The sequence below is a fragment of the Mirounga angustirostris genome, unplaced genomic scaffold (assembly GCF_029215605.1).
Source record: "Mirounga angustirostris isolate CCGP_5_RB_7025 unplaced genomic scaffold, mMirAng1.0.hap1 SCAF_5, whole genome shotgun sequence".
Taxonomy (NCBI): Eukaryota; Metazoa; Chordata; class Mammalia; order Carnivora; family Phocidae; genus Mirounga; species Mirounga angustirostris.
This window is the reverse complement of record NW_026991713.1, coordinates 100,363,337-100,378,072: the sequence shown is the minus strand read 5'-3', so window position 1 is coordinate 100,378,072 and position 14,736 is coordinate 100,363,337. Positions and strand designations below refer to the sequence as shown.

Below are 14,736 nucleotides of genomic sequence, written 5' to 3'. Positions count from 1 at the left end.
GCCGGAGGGAACATCGAGTTCCCTGAAAGGGACTTCAGGGAAACCACTCATTGGGCCCACATAATGGGCAATGAGCAACAATTTGACTCTTTAAAGGCCCAGAGCACTACTTCAGGTGTGTGTGTGTGTGTGTGTGTGCACGCGCACATGCATGCACATGTATGCGTAAAGAGCATAGCTATGTCTATATGGGTTATAGGGTTATAACTTGGGGTCTGTTTTCATCTCATCGAAGCTGTTTAAGTTTTAAACTGGTGGCCTGATCTGGCAACCACGATTCATTTGGCCACTATGATATTTAAAGAACAACTTTTTTCAAGGTGGATGCCTCCAGTCACTCTCCAGTTTGCCGCAGACCCCCTCCCCCGGTCCCTATTACACAGACCTGACCTTTTCACACATTCATGCCTGAATGCATTTGCTTCATAACTGGTGCCCAAGCGGAAGAACGGAGAACTCTGTCCAAGGGAGGGCACCGGAACCCTTGCTGGAGCAGGACGGGGACCCAAACGCAAATGGTCTCAGGAGTCCCGGCGCCTCGGTGGTTCCTGGCTTGTTCATGAACTTCCCACTCTGTAGACCCTCTGAGGCAATTTGTTAATCCTGGGTCAGCTCCCCCTCCCACGGGCTCTTCCTTTGCCCAAAGAAGGGTGGTGGCTAAGTTTAATTGCGAAGCTAGATGTAAAGTGTCAGAGCGCAGCAACCCCCATGGCGGAGTGGACTCCAAAGCCAGAAAGAACGTGGCTCCGTTTTCTGAAGTTTGGGATCTCTTCTGCCTCCCAACCCCGCCAGTGCATCCAGATGTGTTTAGAAATCATCCTCCCCCTTCCTTTATCTAAGGCAAAAGCATTTTTATCTGACTGGCACTCCTCCACATTGTAAGGCTAAGACTGCTCTTGCTTTTCCCTCCCCACTCTCAGGCTGGGCTTCTGGGGAGCCCACCCTCCAAAGCTGGGGTTTGCTGTCCCCAGCTGTTCACTTTAGCTTCCCTGTATGTCCCCCTTGCTTGGCTGGGCCTTGGTGCCAGCCTGGGCTTGGCCTCTCCCCCTTCCCATCTTCCCTGAGAGTCCAGGATGCTGCCCTGTGCAAGAGCCGAGGAGTGGGCTCAGGCATGCTCAGCCCCCTCCACCCCATCCTCCTGAGCTGGGAGAGCTCTGGGAGCTGAGGAGGGCCTCGAACTCTGCTGACACTGGAGCCTCTGACTTCCAGTCTGCAGGCTGTGGTCGTGTGTGTTAGGCCAGAAGGTGTCTGACCAGGGGAAACTGCTCCCCTATCTAGCCTGGCTTCCGCCTTTTACAGCTTCTCCACCCGACTCCATGCAGAGCCCCAGTAGAAGGTAGCTGGCTCTGGTTTGCGGCCTCCAGGAATTGTCTGGGCTCTACATCCAGCTCGCCTCCCAGACCCACCCTTCAGGTGCAGGCCACCAGTTGGGTCTCTTGTCTTTGCTGTCACTGTTGACAGGAAGCAGAGCTGTACCCTTCTGTTCCATCCCGGTGCTGCCCAGGGCCTTAGCTCAGAACTCCCCTCCCTCAACTCAGTCAGAGAGAGAGAGAAAGAATGTAAGCTCCCTAGCCTATCGGCCTTGTGAGCTTTTAGCTGTGGAGGGGAGGGGACAGGGTTATGGGAATAGGGTTTGAGTCAGGAAAAGGAAGCAGAATCAGATGGTGGGATTGGGCGGGGGGATGGAAGGGGGAAGAGGGGGTGGGGGGCAGAGGAACATAAACTACAAGCCCTGGAGGAGAGCTGTGTGAGGTTTTGGAGGAAGGAGCCAAGACTGGGGTTTGTGGGGAGATATAATCACAAGGTAAAAAAAAAATAATAATCACAAGGCTTGAGCTCAGCTCACTGGGAAAGCCAGCACCTTGTCTTAAAATAGCCAAGGGCACAGAAGAGCTCTCTGGATAAACTTTTCAGTCCACCTCTGATCTCCTTCTCCCCTAAGGGCCCTGGTAGCCAGCATCCAAAATGGCCGTCAGTGATCCCCACCTCCTGACACCCACGTCCTTGATCCACAGTGTATGTGATGGAATGGCGGCAAGTGACTTCTGCCTTGACCTCTTGGATCATTCACTCTGGGGGAAGCCAGTCGCCATGCCATGTGGACACTCCAGCACCCCAGTAGAGAGGCCCATGTGGACAGAGCTAAGGCCTCCAGCCGAGGGCCCTCGCTGACATGTCAGCCACGTGAATGAGCCACCGTGGAAGTGGATCCTTCAGATGACCGCAGGCCTGACTGACATTGACTGTAACCTCATGAGGGCCCTGAGCCAGGAAGGTCCAGCCAGGGGGGGCCTGAATTTGGAGTAGTTTGTTACACACCAGCAGGTAACCAATATGGGCCTTTGGCTTCCCAGATACCAGAATTCCCCTTTGAGGGTCAGGTGTGGCCCCTCATCAGAGGCGACCCTCAGCACTCAGCGGAAGAGGAGGCCTCGCTGGTATTCCTCCTGTCTGAGCCTTTTGCCTTTCTCCCACATCCTCACGACCTCTGGCCCTCCAAAGCCCTCCCGGGACCCTGGGCCTGCCTGCCACCCTGGTCCTCATGTGCCCGCTTCCCGTTGGCTCACTGCACGTGGCTTCCCTTCAGGTTTAGTTGCTCAGGAAAGTGACATGGGCTGATCGGGTCCAACAGGGAGGAAAAGCTTGTTAACCACCTGTCGGTACAGAGAGGCCAGGAGGACAGCAGAGGGCTGCCGAGGGCCAGGCCCTGTGGTCACTTGGGGCTGAGATGGGTTGGGGCCCTCGGCCCTGGCGTCCTGCATTCCAGCGCTCTCCGTTTCTAGTGTGACCACCAGCCTGGGCAGGTTGCTTGCTCATGTGGTCTGAGGAGGTGAGCGCAGGTGGTGCCACAGACAGTGAGGAGAGCTCTCTCTCTGCCAAGGCCAAGGCTGAGCCCTCCACGGCCTGGTCGCTCTGCAGGGTGAGCGCCCGACCCCACTGACGGAACAAGAATCCAGCCCAAACTCCTGACGCGATCACGTTCTGAGGCTCTCTTGGCCACACGGCCTCACTGACCTGCTGAGAGCAACTACAGTGGAGGCCAAGGGTCTGGCCCTGACACCAGGACTCCCACGGTCCACATCAGCGGTGTGGCTAGGGCCAGTGGCAAACCTCCCCAGCAAGACTCAGTGCCCTCAGCCCCACTCCGCTCCCATGGGGGTACATGAAGGTAGCCTGCACCCACCCAGCCCGTCCTCAGTAAGCGCAGTTGGAATGGGGTCTGGTGATGAATGCGCGGTCCCCCTGAGAGGGGCTATAAGGCTATGACTTTCCATCTGTTCCAAGGTTGCTGGTTTTTTTTAAATCAAGACTTCCAACTTGGTGGTAGGACCTTTGTTTTCTATAGGAGTGATTGAAGCATGACTTTTTGTGCAAATTAGAATGCTAAATTATTTCTTCAGAGCAAGAAAGTCTACCTTTCTTTCCACGATGCACAATTATATAGCCTTTATAGTTTTCAAGGAATAAAAAAAAAGTGTTGAATTCCATCGATTGCTTTTCTTTTTTCTTTTTTTTTTTTTTAAAGATTTTATTTATTTATTTGACAGACAGAGACACAGTGAGAGAGGGAACACAAGCAGGGGGAGTGGGAGAGAAAGAAGCAGGCTTCCCGCGGAGCAGGGAGCCTGATATGGGGCTTGATCCCAGGACCCTGGGATCATGACCTGAACTGAAGGCAGACGCTTAACGACTGAGCCACCCAGGTGCCCCATCGATTGCTTTTCTTGCATCGATCGAAATGATCATATCGTTTTTCTCCTTTAATCTGTTAATGTGGTGAATTATATTAATGGATTTTTTTTCCTAATATTTAACCATCTTTAATTCCTGGGACCAATCTAAGTCGGTGGTGGTTTATCATAGTCTTTGTTATTCACCGCCAGATTCAGTGTGTGTTAATATTTGCTTAGAATTGTTATATTTATGCTCAGGAGCAAGAGTGGCTTCTAGTTTCCCTTTCTCATATCGCCTTGTCTGGTTCAGCTTTTATTTTTAAGATGACTTTAGCCTCGTGAAAAGCAGTTTGGGAATGTTCTTTCTTTTCGCCCTCTCTGAAGAAGTTAAGAAAAGATTGGTAGAATCATTTGGCCTGGTTTTGTGTAGTAGTTTCTGTGGAGGGAGGTGGCAGAGAGATTTTTTTTTTTTTTAAGATTTTATTTATTCATTTGAGACACAGAGATACAGAGAGAGAGAGAATGAGCAGGGGAAGAGGCAGAGGGAGAGGGAGAGGGAGAAGCAGGCTCCCCGCAGAGCCGGGAGCCCGATGTGGGGTTTGTTCCCAGGACCCTGGGATCATGACCTGAGCTGAAGGCAGACGCTTAACAACTGAGCCACCCAAGCACCCCTCAAAGAGATTTTTAATACATGTTCGAATTTCTTTAATGACAATTTATTTCAAATTTCCCATTTATACTTGAGTGAGTTTGATAAGGTATTTTTCTAAATAGTATTCATCTTACGTGATGATTTTTCAAACGTATTGTTCTAAGGTGTGTAGTTTATTTATAGTGGATTTGTAGTATTCTCTCTGTTTATAAAAAACATTTCTGCAGTATTGGTAACTATGTGCCCCTTGTTGCCTCAACTTAATTTATCTGTGCTGAATCTCATTTTTGTGATCAGTCGAATTGGAAGTTTGTCAATTTGATTAGTCATTTCTTAGAACTAACTTCTGGTTCCGTTAATCCTTTCTGTTGTGTATGTCTTTTCTGTTTCACTGTTTCTGCTTTTGTCTTTATTATTTCCTTTCTCCTACTGCCTGTAGGATGATTCTGTTCTTTCTGAGGCTTTAATTTAACTTCTTAACGGAAACAGTCCCCTTATCCTTAAGAGGAAGCGGTTGGACTGACTAACCTGTCTGCTTCCAGGTCCGACGTTCGGGGACCATGGGCCACCCTGTGATGGTGGACAAGGCTCCCTCAAGCCTTGGGGGTTGCGGGAGAGGCCACATCCAAGCCCGATGTCTTAGAAGGAGAAAGGATTGGGGGCTCTGGGGGGAGGGAAATTGAGAATGTGAGAATAAGAGCCAGCTCTCCCGGTGGCTTCCTGCTTTCCCGCAGCTAGTTCCCACAACTTTTCCACAGCCTGCCTTGAGGTTCTTTAGGGTCATGGAAGCAGGAAATACGGAGGTGCTCAGGGCTAGCTAGTGGGGCTAGGGCGCCTGGTTCTCTAGGGAAATGAGCTACCCAGACCAGCAGGAGGGATGGGAGGACAGGGTGAGGAAAGAGTTTCCATCCATCCTCCTCATCTCCTGAGCCCAGTTCCCTCATCCTCCAGTTTCTTCCAGAATGGAATTTTCCCAGTGGGACCAGTTCTGACTTCAGGCTGGGACAACATGGGGCCTCTTCCTGGGCCTGGCTCCTTCCTGGGAAAGGGAGAGGAGCAGAGAAGAGGTCAGCCTGCGACTCCAGGTCACGGGGCTCTGGTTGGGCCCCACGTTCTCCTGGAGGGAACATGTCCCCTGCCCTGTGAAGAGTCTTTCCAGGCCAGACATGCCTGATGGTGGCCCCTCTGGGCCATGCTTTGCCCTGGGATGGAGAGTTCTCCTGAGTTCCTTCTCTTCGGGCACTCCCCATCTGTGACCCTGGCTGCTATCTTGTACCTCAGTGGCTCACTCTGTGGGTCAGAGGAGAGAAGGAGCTGATGGTTGGTGAGTAGAGCAAGTGACAGGACCTCCCGGGCAGGGTGTTTGCAGGGCGCTGGAGCAGAGTGGAGCCCTAAGAGGAAGCAGCCCTGAGCATCAGACTGGCAGAGCATTTGTAGCTATGGAACAGTGAGGTGTCCTCCCGAGCCATTTTCCCCAAGCAATCTGACAATAGTAGCCACGAGTCTCTGCCACTAGGCTTCCTCCCTGGGCCCCGCTCCCTCAGCCCAGAGTTTGCCTGTGCCTCCTGCTCTAAATCACCTCCATCCCAAATGGCTTCCTTCAGGGTGGCTCAGTAAGGACACCCGGGGTGGGTGGCAGCTTAACTTCATCCCGGGGGCCAACATTCGTTGATTGATGGTGACTCCTGGATAGCAGGGGTCAATTAGCCACATCCGTCAGGGCTGAGGGAAGGAAGCGGGGCGTACCAAGGCCCACAGCGGCCTTCTGCCAGCCCCATGGGATGAGAAACTGACCCTACCACGGTTTTGTGTAATTCATGCTGAGGTCAGAAAAGTTGCCAGCCCCAGGGTCTTGTGGGTAATAGGCCACGGAGTCCACCCTGTTGTTATTTTAAACGGAAAACCTGAGTTTTCTTGGTGTGGGGCGACAGGGAGGAGGTGGACAGAGGGCTATGTGCAGGCCCACTGGGCCCTGGGGTGGGCTCCTCCCCACCAGGAGTCAGAGCCGTACAAGAGCCCTTGCTCTGGACTGGAGCTGCCCCCACCGGGCCGGCCTCCAGAACTGCCTGATGGCCTGCATTCAAGCCACCTCCTTTCCCACTGATGACGATGCCTATCCATCTGTGGTCATTCGACCGTGTGGAGGTGGCCTCTGAACTGCTCCCCTGCCCTTGGACCTGACCTCAACCTTGTTGCGCTGGCCTCCCCGCAGAGGCCTTCCTTGGCTGTTGACCCCCTCCCCATCCCGTCCTGTACCACTACCCGCTCTGTGGAAAGAGCTGGTCCGTTCGCGTATTTGTGTCGGCACCGCTCAGTGCGGGCTCCTGGAGGGCAGGAGCTTTGTCTGTCCCATTCACTGGGTGCCCCGGCCCCCACCCCAGTGCCTGGGGCATGCTGGGGCTTCCTAACCTTGCTGACTGCTCCCTGAATTCTCACACCGGTGTCCTGTTCTGGCCCACTGCTCTCAGGTCCCCCTTATTGGAAATGTTCTAAATCAATGGCTGCGGAGTCTGAGATTCCCCCAGCTAAAGGGTCACTATAGGGAGCGGCACTGGCCGGCGGACCCAGGGGGCTTCTGTTAGAGCACCGTGGTCTCCCTCTCTCACTGGAAAAAGGGCCGTTCCTTCCAGACCACCTCAGGGGCCAGAAGGCTTGGAGGATGGCGGCACCGCCCTGCGTTCCCACACAGCAGAGCCCTTTTAGCCTTCGGTCCTCTCTCAGGCCTGGGCTGAGCTGGGTCCCCTCAGGGGTGCTCTCCAGGGGCCCGTCCTCAGATTCCTGGGTCAGAGAGTTCCCAGGATGGGACAGGTCATAGCTGGCCCAAGACTTCTCCTGGAATTTCCCGTTTCCTGGAAGGCGGGTGAGGTCATATTCCTTTTCACTTGAACTGGGGAGAATGGGCCCCAGCCTGGGGAGCTGTCTGGATTTCTGGGTGTTCAGAGTTCTGGTCACCAGGAGAGCGGGTCACCCTCTGCAGGTGTCCCCGGACCCGCCACCCTGGCCAGTCACTTTTCTCCCACGGTGCAGTGCCCCTGAGGCCTCGGCTTTGCTGGAAGGCTCTGTCCTCTCTCCCCTGCCAGCAGAAATCGCTCTCTGTGAAGGCCCTGTCCATAGTGGGGGATGCTCGCCCAAGCCCCTCGTCTCTCTCCCCAGCGCTGACGTTATTGCCCTCTCCGGCAGGAGAGGCATCCCCTCCAGCGACCCGCAGATGTCTGCTCCATCACGCTCGCTGGCTCCGTGCAGCTTCCCCGACGGTGTTCCTCGCACCTGGGCCTGTTGCCCCTCTACCTCAGGAAGGGTCCCCCCCAGAGCTTGTCAAACCAGGCCTGTGATGAGAAGGTCAGGCTTCGGGGGCTGATGATCAAACGTGGTCACTGGGGCCTGGGGCCCCCAACCTGCCCCCACTCTCCATGGCAGGAGGCCAAGCAGGGCAGATGGGGTCCTGACCCCTCACCTCCCACTCTGCTGGGATGCACACTGACGGTCGTGGGGTTTCTTCCCTCTAACGCGGCCCCGGTCTCCACTGTTAGCAGCTTTCTTACCTGGCTAAGAGGTGCGCGTGTGCGCGTGTGTGCATGTGCGTGCAGGTCTGTGGAGGTGGTGTTGGTGGGGTCAGCTCCCTGGCCCTGCGCCCCCAGTTCTGACCCATCCAATGACCCCCCCACACACACACCTAAGTCTCCTCTATTTCAGATGGGGCTTCCAAAGCGTGTCCCATGGTGGCACGGAGGCACCTCATCCTGGGGTCAGGGGTGACACCACTGCGGCCAGAGGAGAGCGGCCTGGCGGTCCAGCCGAGGGCCGCACAACATCCTCTGCCTTCAGACTCTGGCCAACTAGATGCTTGGACTCAAGGTAGGACCTCCCTCTGAGACAACGAAAGAAACGGAACTGGAGCAATTTGCTCAAGTGACATATTTCAATATAATCTCTAAAACTCTATGAATTGAACAGATAAAATACCTCTGGGCTATCTTGTTACAAAATATTTGCCATTTGGATTCGTCGCTGGGTGCAACCACCCTGCCTTTTCCTAGAGAGCTTTCTCTCCAACAGGGTGAAGGGGCAGATGCGGGGGGTGGGCAGAGTGCAGCAAGAAAGTCTGCACGGTAGGACACGGGGACAGATGGACAAATGGCTACCAGGGAAGCCTATTGGACACAAAGAGACATACTGGCAGGCTATGGGGGAACAGGTGCGGTGGGGGGGGGGGGTAGCCAGGGGCCCAGGGCTGATCAATAGGTGTGCTTTCGGAGACAGGTGGGCTTCCAGCTCGCGCTCCCGGGGCAGGGTCTTGCTCCAGCTCTAGCTGGGGACTAGCCCAAAACCGTGTGAGAAAGCTAGTTACTGTCCTTACTCCTGCTTCTGGAGTTGGGGCCATATGGATACCACTGAGAAGGGGACCCAGGTCCTCTAAAGTAAGGCCTAGAGAGTTGATCCGGTGGGCTCACCCCAGGGTCACAGGGCTGTACTCAGGACGCGGTGTCGGGGGGCCCAGTCAGCACTCCGCTGCCCCCCACTGCCTCGGGCAGCAGGGAGCCCAAGTGCAGCTATGGCCGGGCCCTCCGGGGAGGAGCGGTGGAGTGGTGGGGTCAGCTCCCTGGCCCTGCGCCCCCAGCTCTGACCCATCCGATGACCCAGGACTTTGAGGATGAGGCTCTAGGGACAGGGACAGAGGTGGGTCCCAACCTTAGCCTTCTGGCTGGTCAGAGGAGGTCAGTTACAGACAGTGGGGACTCTGGTTTTCCCGACAGTGAGGGGGGCCATCAGGGCTTAAAAACCTCTCACCACTCAGGCTTGGCTCCATGTGCTGCTGACCCCAGGCTGGTCTGCCTCCTAGACCAGGCCTCCCTGTGCTGCCTGTGGGGCCCAGGGAAGCCACCCCAGTGACAGGGGGTAAGCCCCTACCTGGGGAAAGGGCCCTGAGACGCCTGAGCGTCTGGGTCCTCAGAGACAGTGCCGGCCCTAAGACTTCCACTGGGCCTGACCTGGAGAGTCAGGGCCACAGCAGAGGTGGGAGGGAGGGGCCAGGTTGGCGTGCCCATCAACAGGGAGGAGGGCACTTTCCAACCAGAAGCACTGTGTGAGCAGGTGACAGGGGCCTGACAGTTGGGACTGTGGCCTGTCTCAGTGGCGGGCCCTGGCACTCATGGTCCCCACCAGGGAGCACACTTAGTCATCTCAGAGCTCCCATTCCTTCCTAAGGCAGCCTCCCTGCCGCCCGGCGTAACTACCGCTCTCTGCCGGCGTGGCCCCCCATTCGAGATTCATCCACCCCCGCCCCGAGTGCCCCCCCACTCCTGCTATCTAGGCCTGCACTTTTAAAGGGCGATCCCTGCCTTGGCCAAGGGCATCGGAGGTGGCTGAATCTGTGCGCTCCATCTGTCAGCCGCTCTGTTCGAACGGCTGTGACTGGAGCCACCTGTTAGAGGGAAGGCACAGGGGAGGGGTCAGGGCAACAAGGCCAGGAGATCAGCTGGGCAGCCACCGTGGGAGGAGGTGGCAAATTGGTCACAAGGTATGGAAACCGGGCTGACAAAGAGCCAGAAATAAACTCACGGGCTGACATCATATGACGTCTGGGCGAGTGCCGCAGACACACACATTCGAAACTAGGTCATCCGGAACCTCTGAGAGTGGGGGAGGATTCCGCGCCTCCTGGCTGGCTCAGGGCACTGCCTTTGGGGCATGGGGTAGGCAGCAGGGAGAAGCAGCCTCACTTTAGACCTGGCCACTGTTCACTTCCATCTCTTGGCAGGCTTTGAAAATGGGCTCAAGTGGGAGGGGATCCTAACGAAGGACAGTAATGAGCTCTTGGCACAGGCCTGGAGAGTCCAGCCTGGTCTGGGACAGACACTTCCTGAGAGGGCTGGGGTCGGGGCAGGCCGCGGTAGAGCCCGAGGGCTTCGAGGCCGGGCTGCCTGGGCTCCGCTGGGCCTCGTAAAAGCGGACGCTCGGATTCTGGTGGTCCCTGGGGAGCTCAGCGAGCCCTGCTTGGCTCTCCTGTGCAACCGTGAGGGTGTAGGGCTCTTTCAGCCATGCCAGCAGGAGGCAGGTCTGGCGCCTTCCTGGAGGAGGCGCGGGGAGCGGAATTTAAAGGCTGACGGGCTCGTTGGAGATGGCAGCAGGAGGAATGCCTGTCATTCAAGAAGGAACCCTGCCTTGGGTCCGATTCCTACCTCTGCTGGCTGTATCTGTCCCTGGGCAGATCGCCAGCACTTCTCCCTGTGTCGGCTCCCACGCTGGAAGAACCTGGTTTGTATGTGTGTGTTTAAGTCTACACCCTCTGCACTTCACATTGGCTGGGGAATATCTGGGGCTAGAGAACTAAGAAACTCTTTTAAAAGGTGCATTTTGTGGATATATGACCTCACGATTCCACAGCTCTGCTGACGTGCTCTTGAGAGAGCAGAGAGTGGTCCCCCTTTCCCTCTTAAGTTTCTCAGAACTTTCCTGCAGTCTGAGAAGCTCTGGACAGGCAGGGCCCAGCTCCTGAGAAAGCGGGAGAAGGCCCTGGCCCGAGGGGGAGGATGTGGCCAGGACAGCCAACATCCCTGGGGGTGGAGGATCAGCCTCGTGAGATGGCTGGGCTTAGGGGCTGCAGCAGAGAAAGCCTCCCACCCCTCGCATTACCCACCCGGCCTGAGGCCTGGGGCCTGACGGACTCAGGGCCAGGAAGCTGGTTAGGCCCTCGGCTCCTGCTTGCTTCAGTCCATGGTCCAAGTGGCCAGAGTGGTGGCAGGAGGAAGAGGAGGCCTGGACGTGCCTTGCTGTGTCGGGCCCCAGCAGAGTGAGGTGGGATCTCCAGATTCGGGAGAGGGGTGCTCGGACAAGGGAAGCATGTTGGGGCGAGGTGAAACCCAGGTGCCAGGGACTGAGGCTCTCTTTCCAAAACGATGGTGCTCAGCGACCAGGAGTGCATCGTGCCAGGCGTGGGGAGCAGCGAGCGAAGGGGCGGTTGGGGCTGCTGGCTGTAGCTGAGCCCCCCGCCCCCGGCGGCCAGCCCTCCCGGGGACATGAGCGCGGGGTTGGGCAGGGACAGAGTCTACACCAGGCTCCTGGAGCCGCTGGAGTGGCGGCGCCGGGGCAGCAGGGAACCGGGCGGGCAGTACTGGTGGGGGTGGTTGTAGGGGGGTGGGGGCGGGGGCAGCGGAGGCTGGTGCATGACCCTGCCCGGGGAGGCCGGGCCACGCAGGGGTGTGGAGCCACAGGAGTCGGAGGAGGACGAGGCGTAGCAGGAGAGGGCCTGGCTCAGCAGGGGCTCCATGCGGGCCAAGCAGGGCTTGTCCAGCACAATGACCTTGACAATCTGCTGGCACTGCACCAGGGTCCCAGGGGGCGTGGGTGGCCGCGGCGGCAGCGGCGGGGGCTGCTCCCTCAGGGGGCTAGGCTGCGGGTCTGGCGGTGGCGCCGGCACTCCCCTCTCGGCCCCCAGCCCGGGGTTGTGCTGAGACGTTTGAAGCCTGTTGTGAATTGACACCTAGTTTAGAAACAGCCAGAGAAGCATGAAATGTTACAGGACTAATTCCCAGCTGCTAGGACTGGCTACCCTGAGCCTCCCTTCCCAGCCCTGTCTCGTCTCCTGTGCCCCTCGGCTGCTCTGAGCCCTCCCCTTGAGCCGCCGGCCACCTCCGCACGGACCTGGAGGAACCCCAGCTGCTGAATAGAAGTGCCAGCCCGGGTGTGGTGGGGGGGAGGGGGAAGCCTCGGCTCTCAGGCCTGGCTCCTCACCTGTGAGATGGACACCTGGACCAGTGGCCCCCAGGACTCTGCAGGCCTCTGCAGTCACATCTCACAGGTAAACCTCTCTCCACGTCCCTCTCTACCAACCTCTGAGCTTGGAAAAGAGGGTAATGATCTTTGCCTGTCTCCCTGCCTCCCCGGGCTGTGGTGAGGACAAACGGACACCAGACACAGGGATGGTCGATCATCTTTGAGCCTCTCAAGCCCCCTCCTCCCTTTGTTAAAGGAGACGCTTCCCTGGCGCCCAAACAGAGAATGCCCTGGACCCCTGAAGGGGCCATCTGGACCTACCCTATCCTCCTAGATTTCCCCAAGGCCAAAACCATGAATCTGAAAGCAGCCCAGACGGCCAAGGCCAGAGCTCAGTCCTCAGCTGCCTTTCTGGGCCAGGCTTCATCCTGGTTAAATTTGTCCCACTGCCGGAGGGGGTACCCAGAAAGGACTCTAATCTTTACGCCCTCCCTCGACCCATGGAGGTCACTGTGAACAAGCCCGGCCTCCTCTTGCTAACAGGGGGAGGTTGAGGAAATGGGAGGAAGGGAGCTAGAGCCTTTGGTGGGGGGGTGGATGTGTTTAGTTCTTCACCCTTCAGCTCCCCAGGCTATAGGTATGACATGCCACAGTCCCCTTCTAACACCTGGCCCTCTGCAGTGGCTGAGACCCTTCACTCTGAGGATGCATCTTACTGTCTTCGGGCACCACCACCCAGGACGGGTTGCTCAGAGCACAGAGGGGGACATCGAGGCTGCAGGGAAGGGGCCTTAATTGCCAAGTCTAGACCAAGATGCCCAGCTCAAAACTATCTCGGAGCCCTACACCAGCAGATCCTAACCCTATTCCTTGGCAGAAGGTGCAATTTCCTGGACCCCCCTTCTGGGCCTGTGCACCCCCCATGGGCTGCTTCCCTCTCCACAGTCCCCCAAACCCCGGTTCTGTCTGCCCCTTCAATATCCACAAACCCTGCTGTGCTCAGCACACTGGAGGCTTTCCTCTTCACTCTCAACCTCCAGCCTTGGCAGCATTTTCTAGGCTGAGATCCACACCCCCCAATCAAATGAAGGAGCCCCCCCAGTCCCTCAGTGCCCTGCTGAGATACAGAGCAGGCAGAAGGCATAGCTGGGGCCCACCTTGCCCTTGGGGAGCCCTCTGTGGCCCTCACTCTGGCAGAAGGCCTCTGCCTACCGCTGCTGGAGGCAACCGGCTCCTTTCCCCACCTGCATGTATTCTGAGTTATTCCCCAGGAGAAAAGGGGCCTAGACAGTGGGGGCAGGCCTTCTGTTCCCCCAGATTTTACAGCTAACGTCTAGCTGCCCCAGTCCAGACCCACTGGACTTCTTTCTCCTCCTCCCTACCTGCACCCCTCCCCAGTGCAGCCCACAGCTCTTGGCTCATCTTCCCCTCCTCATCGCCTCTTGCTTTCTGATCCCCCCCCCCCCCACTGACTGCACCTCCCTCCTCTTCACCCCAGCCTGGATCCCTTATCTTTAATGGTCCGTAAGTGAGAAGCAGAAAGTGACAGCCAAACATTCATTCTGACCCCCTTCTCACCTCCCTGCTAATGAAAGAACGGAGAGAGGGAGAGAGAAGGTGAAGAGAGAGAGAGAGAGAGGATGGATCATGAGTAGCAGGTCAGAACAGCTCAGAGAAGATGGAGAAGCGCCTGCCAGAGGGGCTCGGCCAGGCAGTGCCGGAGAGAAGGCAGAGGACGAGAGAGCTTAGGGTCTAGCTGAGAGCCTGGGGGCAGCGAGGCTGGCAGGGCCCCGGGGCTAGCTGGGGTTGGCAGCCTTGCAGATAGCCACATGGCCCTCTGGCAGGGTGGGAGGGGAGGACCGGCCATCAGATCGCTTGTGCGCCCTAGGTAGGCCAGGCTAAGGCAGGGCAGAGCTGGGAGAACAAACTGGATGGCTGGGAGCTTTGTGTGTTTATCTGCAAGGCTAGAGAATGGGCAGCTGCAAGAAGATGGGGAGAAGAGGGGGCAGGGGATGGAATACCCACCCTGGGGGCTTGTCAGCTGCTGGGGCAGGAAGCTCTTCCATGTAAAGGTGCCTCCTCCAGACACAGGTGTGTGGGGGGTGGGGGGCCATGGGAAAAGAGGGAAGAAACTGGGCTTCCCTGGGGTATCCTGGTGGGCAGGCTCCTCCCTCCCTCTAAGTGGGGGCTCCTCCAGCTTGGGGTGGGGCTGGGAAAGGAGGTGTCTGTGTGTGAGAAGCTAGTCATCCCTAGAGGCCTGGCAGAGGAGCGGGGGAGGGGGGCTCACTGGGGTGGGAGGGGAGCAGTGGGGGAGGGCTGTGGCCCAGTGAAGCTTATAGGGGCCACTGAATGTCCCCCCAGGTGACACTTGGGAGCTTGGCAAGGACTAACTGCTGCGGCTCCCTCCCCAGCCTCTCCCTATGTGGCTTGGGGTGGGGGCATCCCCCTCCCAGTCGACAGTCTTCAGACACGTCTGCGCTCCCCCCAGGGAAATCCCTAAGGTGACCAACCCCGCTCTGCCTCACTGGCTCTGGCATACACCCCAGGGAGGAGCTCCCAGCGCTCAACTGCCCCCTGTCTCAGTTCTCCGACTGCCCCAAGAGGGGCAGGGAGGGCAGGGTCTGAGCCCGAAGTGGTCCCTGGGGCTGGACTCAAGGGGTGAGTGTCCGGAGGGGCCCAGGCTCCCTGCTGTGGAGG

At 57.5% G+C, this 14,736-nt stretch overlaps 1 protein-coding gene across 1 annotated transcript in view; it reads right to left on the bottom strand.

Annotated features, from left to right (window-relative positions):
- Positions 1-11,024: 11,024 nt before the first annotated feature.
- IQSEC3 (IQ motif and Sec7 domain ArfGEF 3) overlaps positions 11,025-14,736 on the bottom strand; it is a 103,101-nt gene continuing 99,389 nt past the window's right edge. Inside the window, exon 14 of the mRNA XM_045871207.2 lies at positions 11,025-11,806. Coding sequence (XP_045727163.1) covers positions 11,372-11,806 — 435 coding nt within the window. The 3' untranslated portion in view covers positions 11,025-11,371. The remainder of the gene's footprint in view (positions 11,807-14,736) is intronic.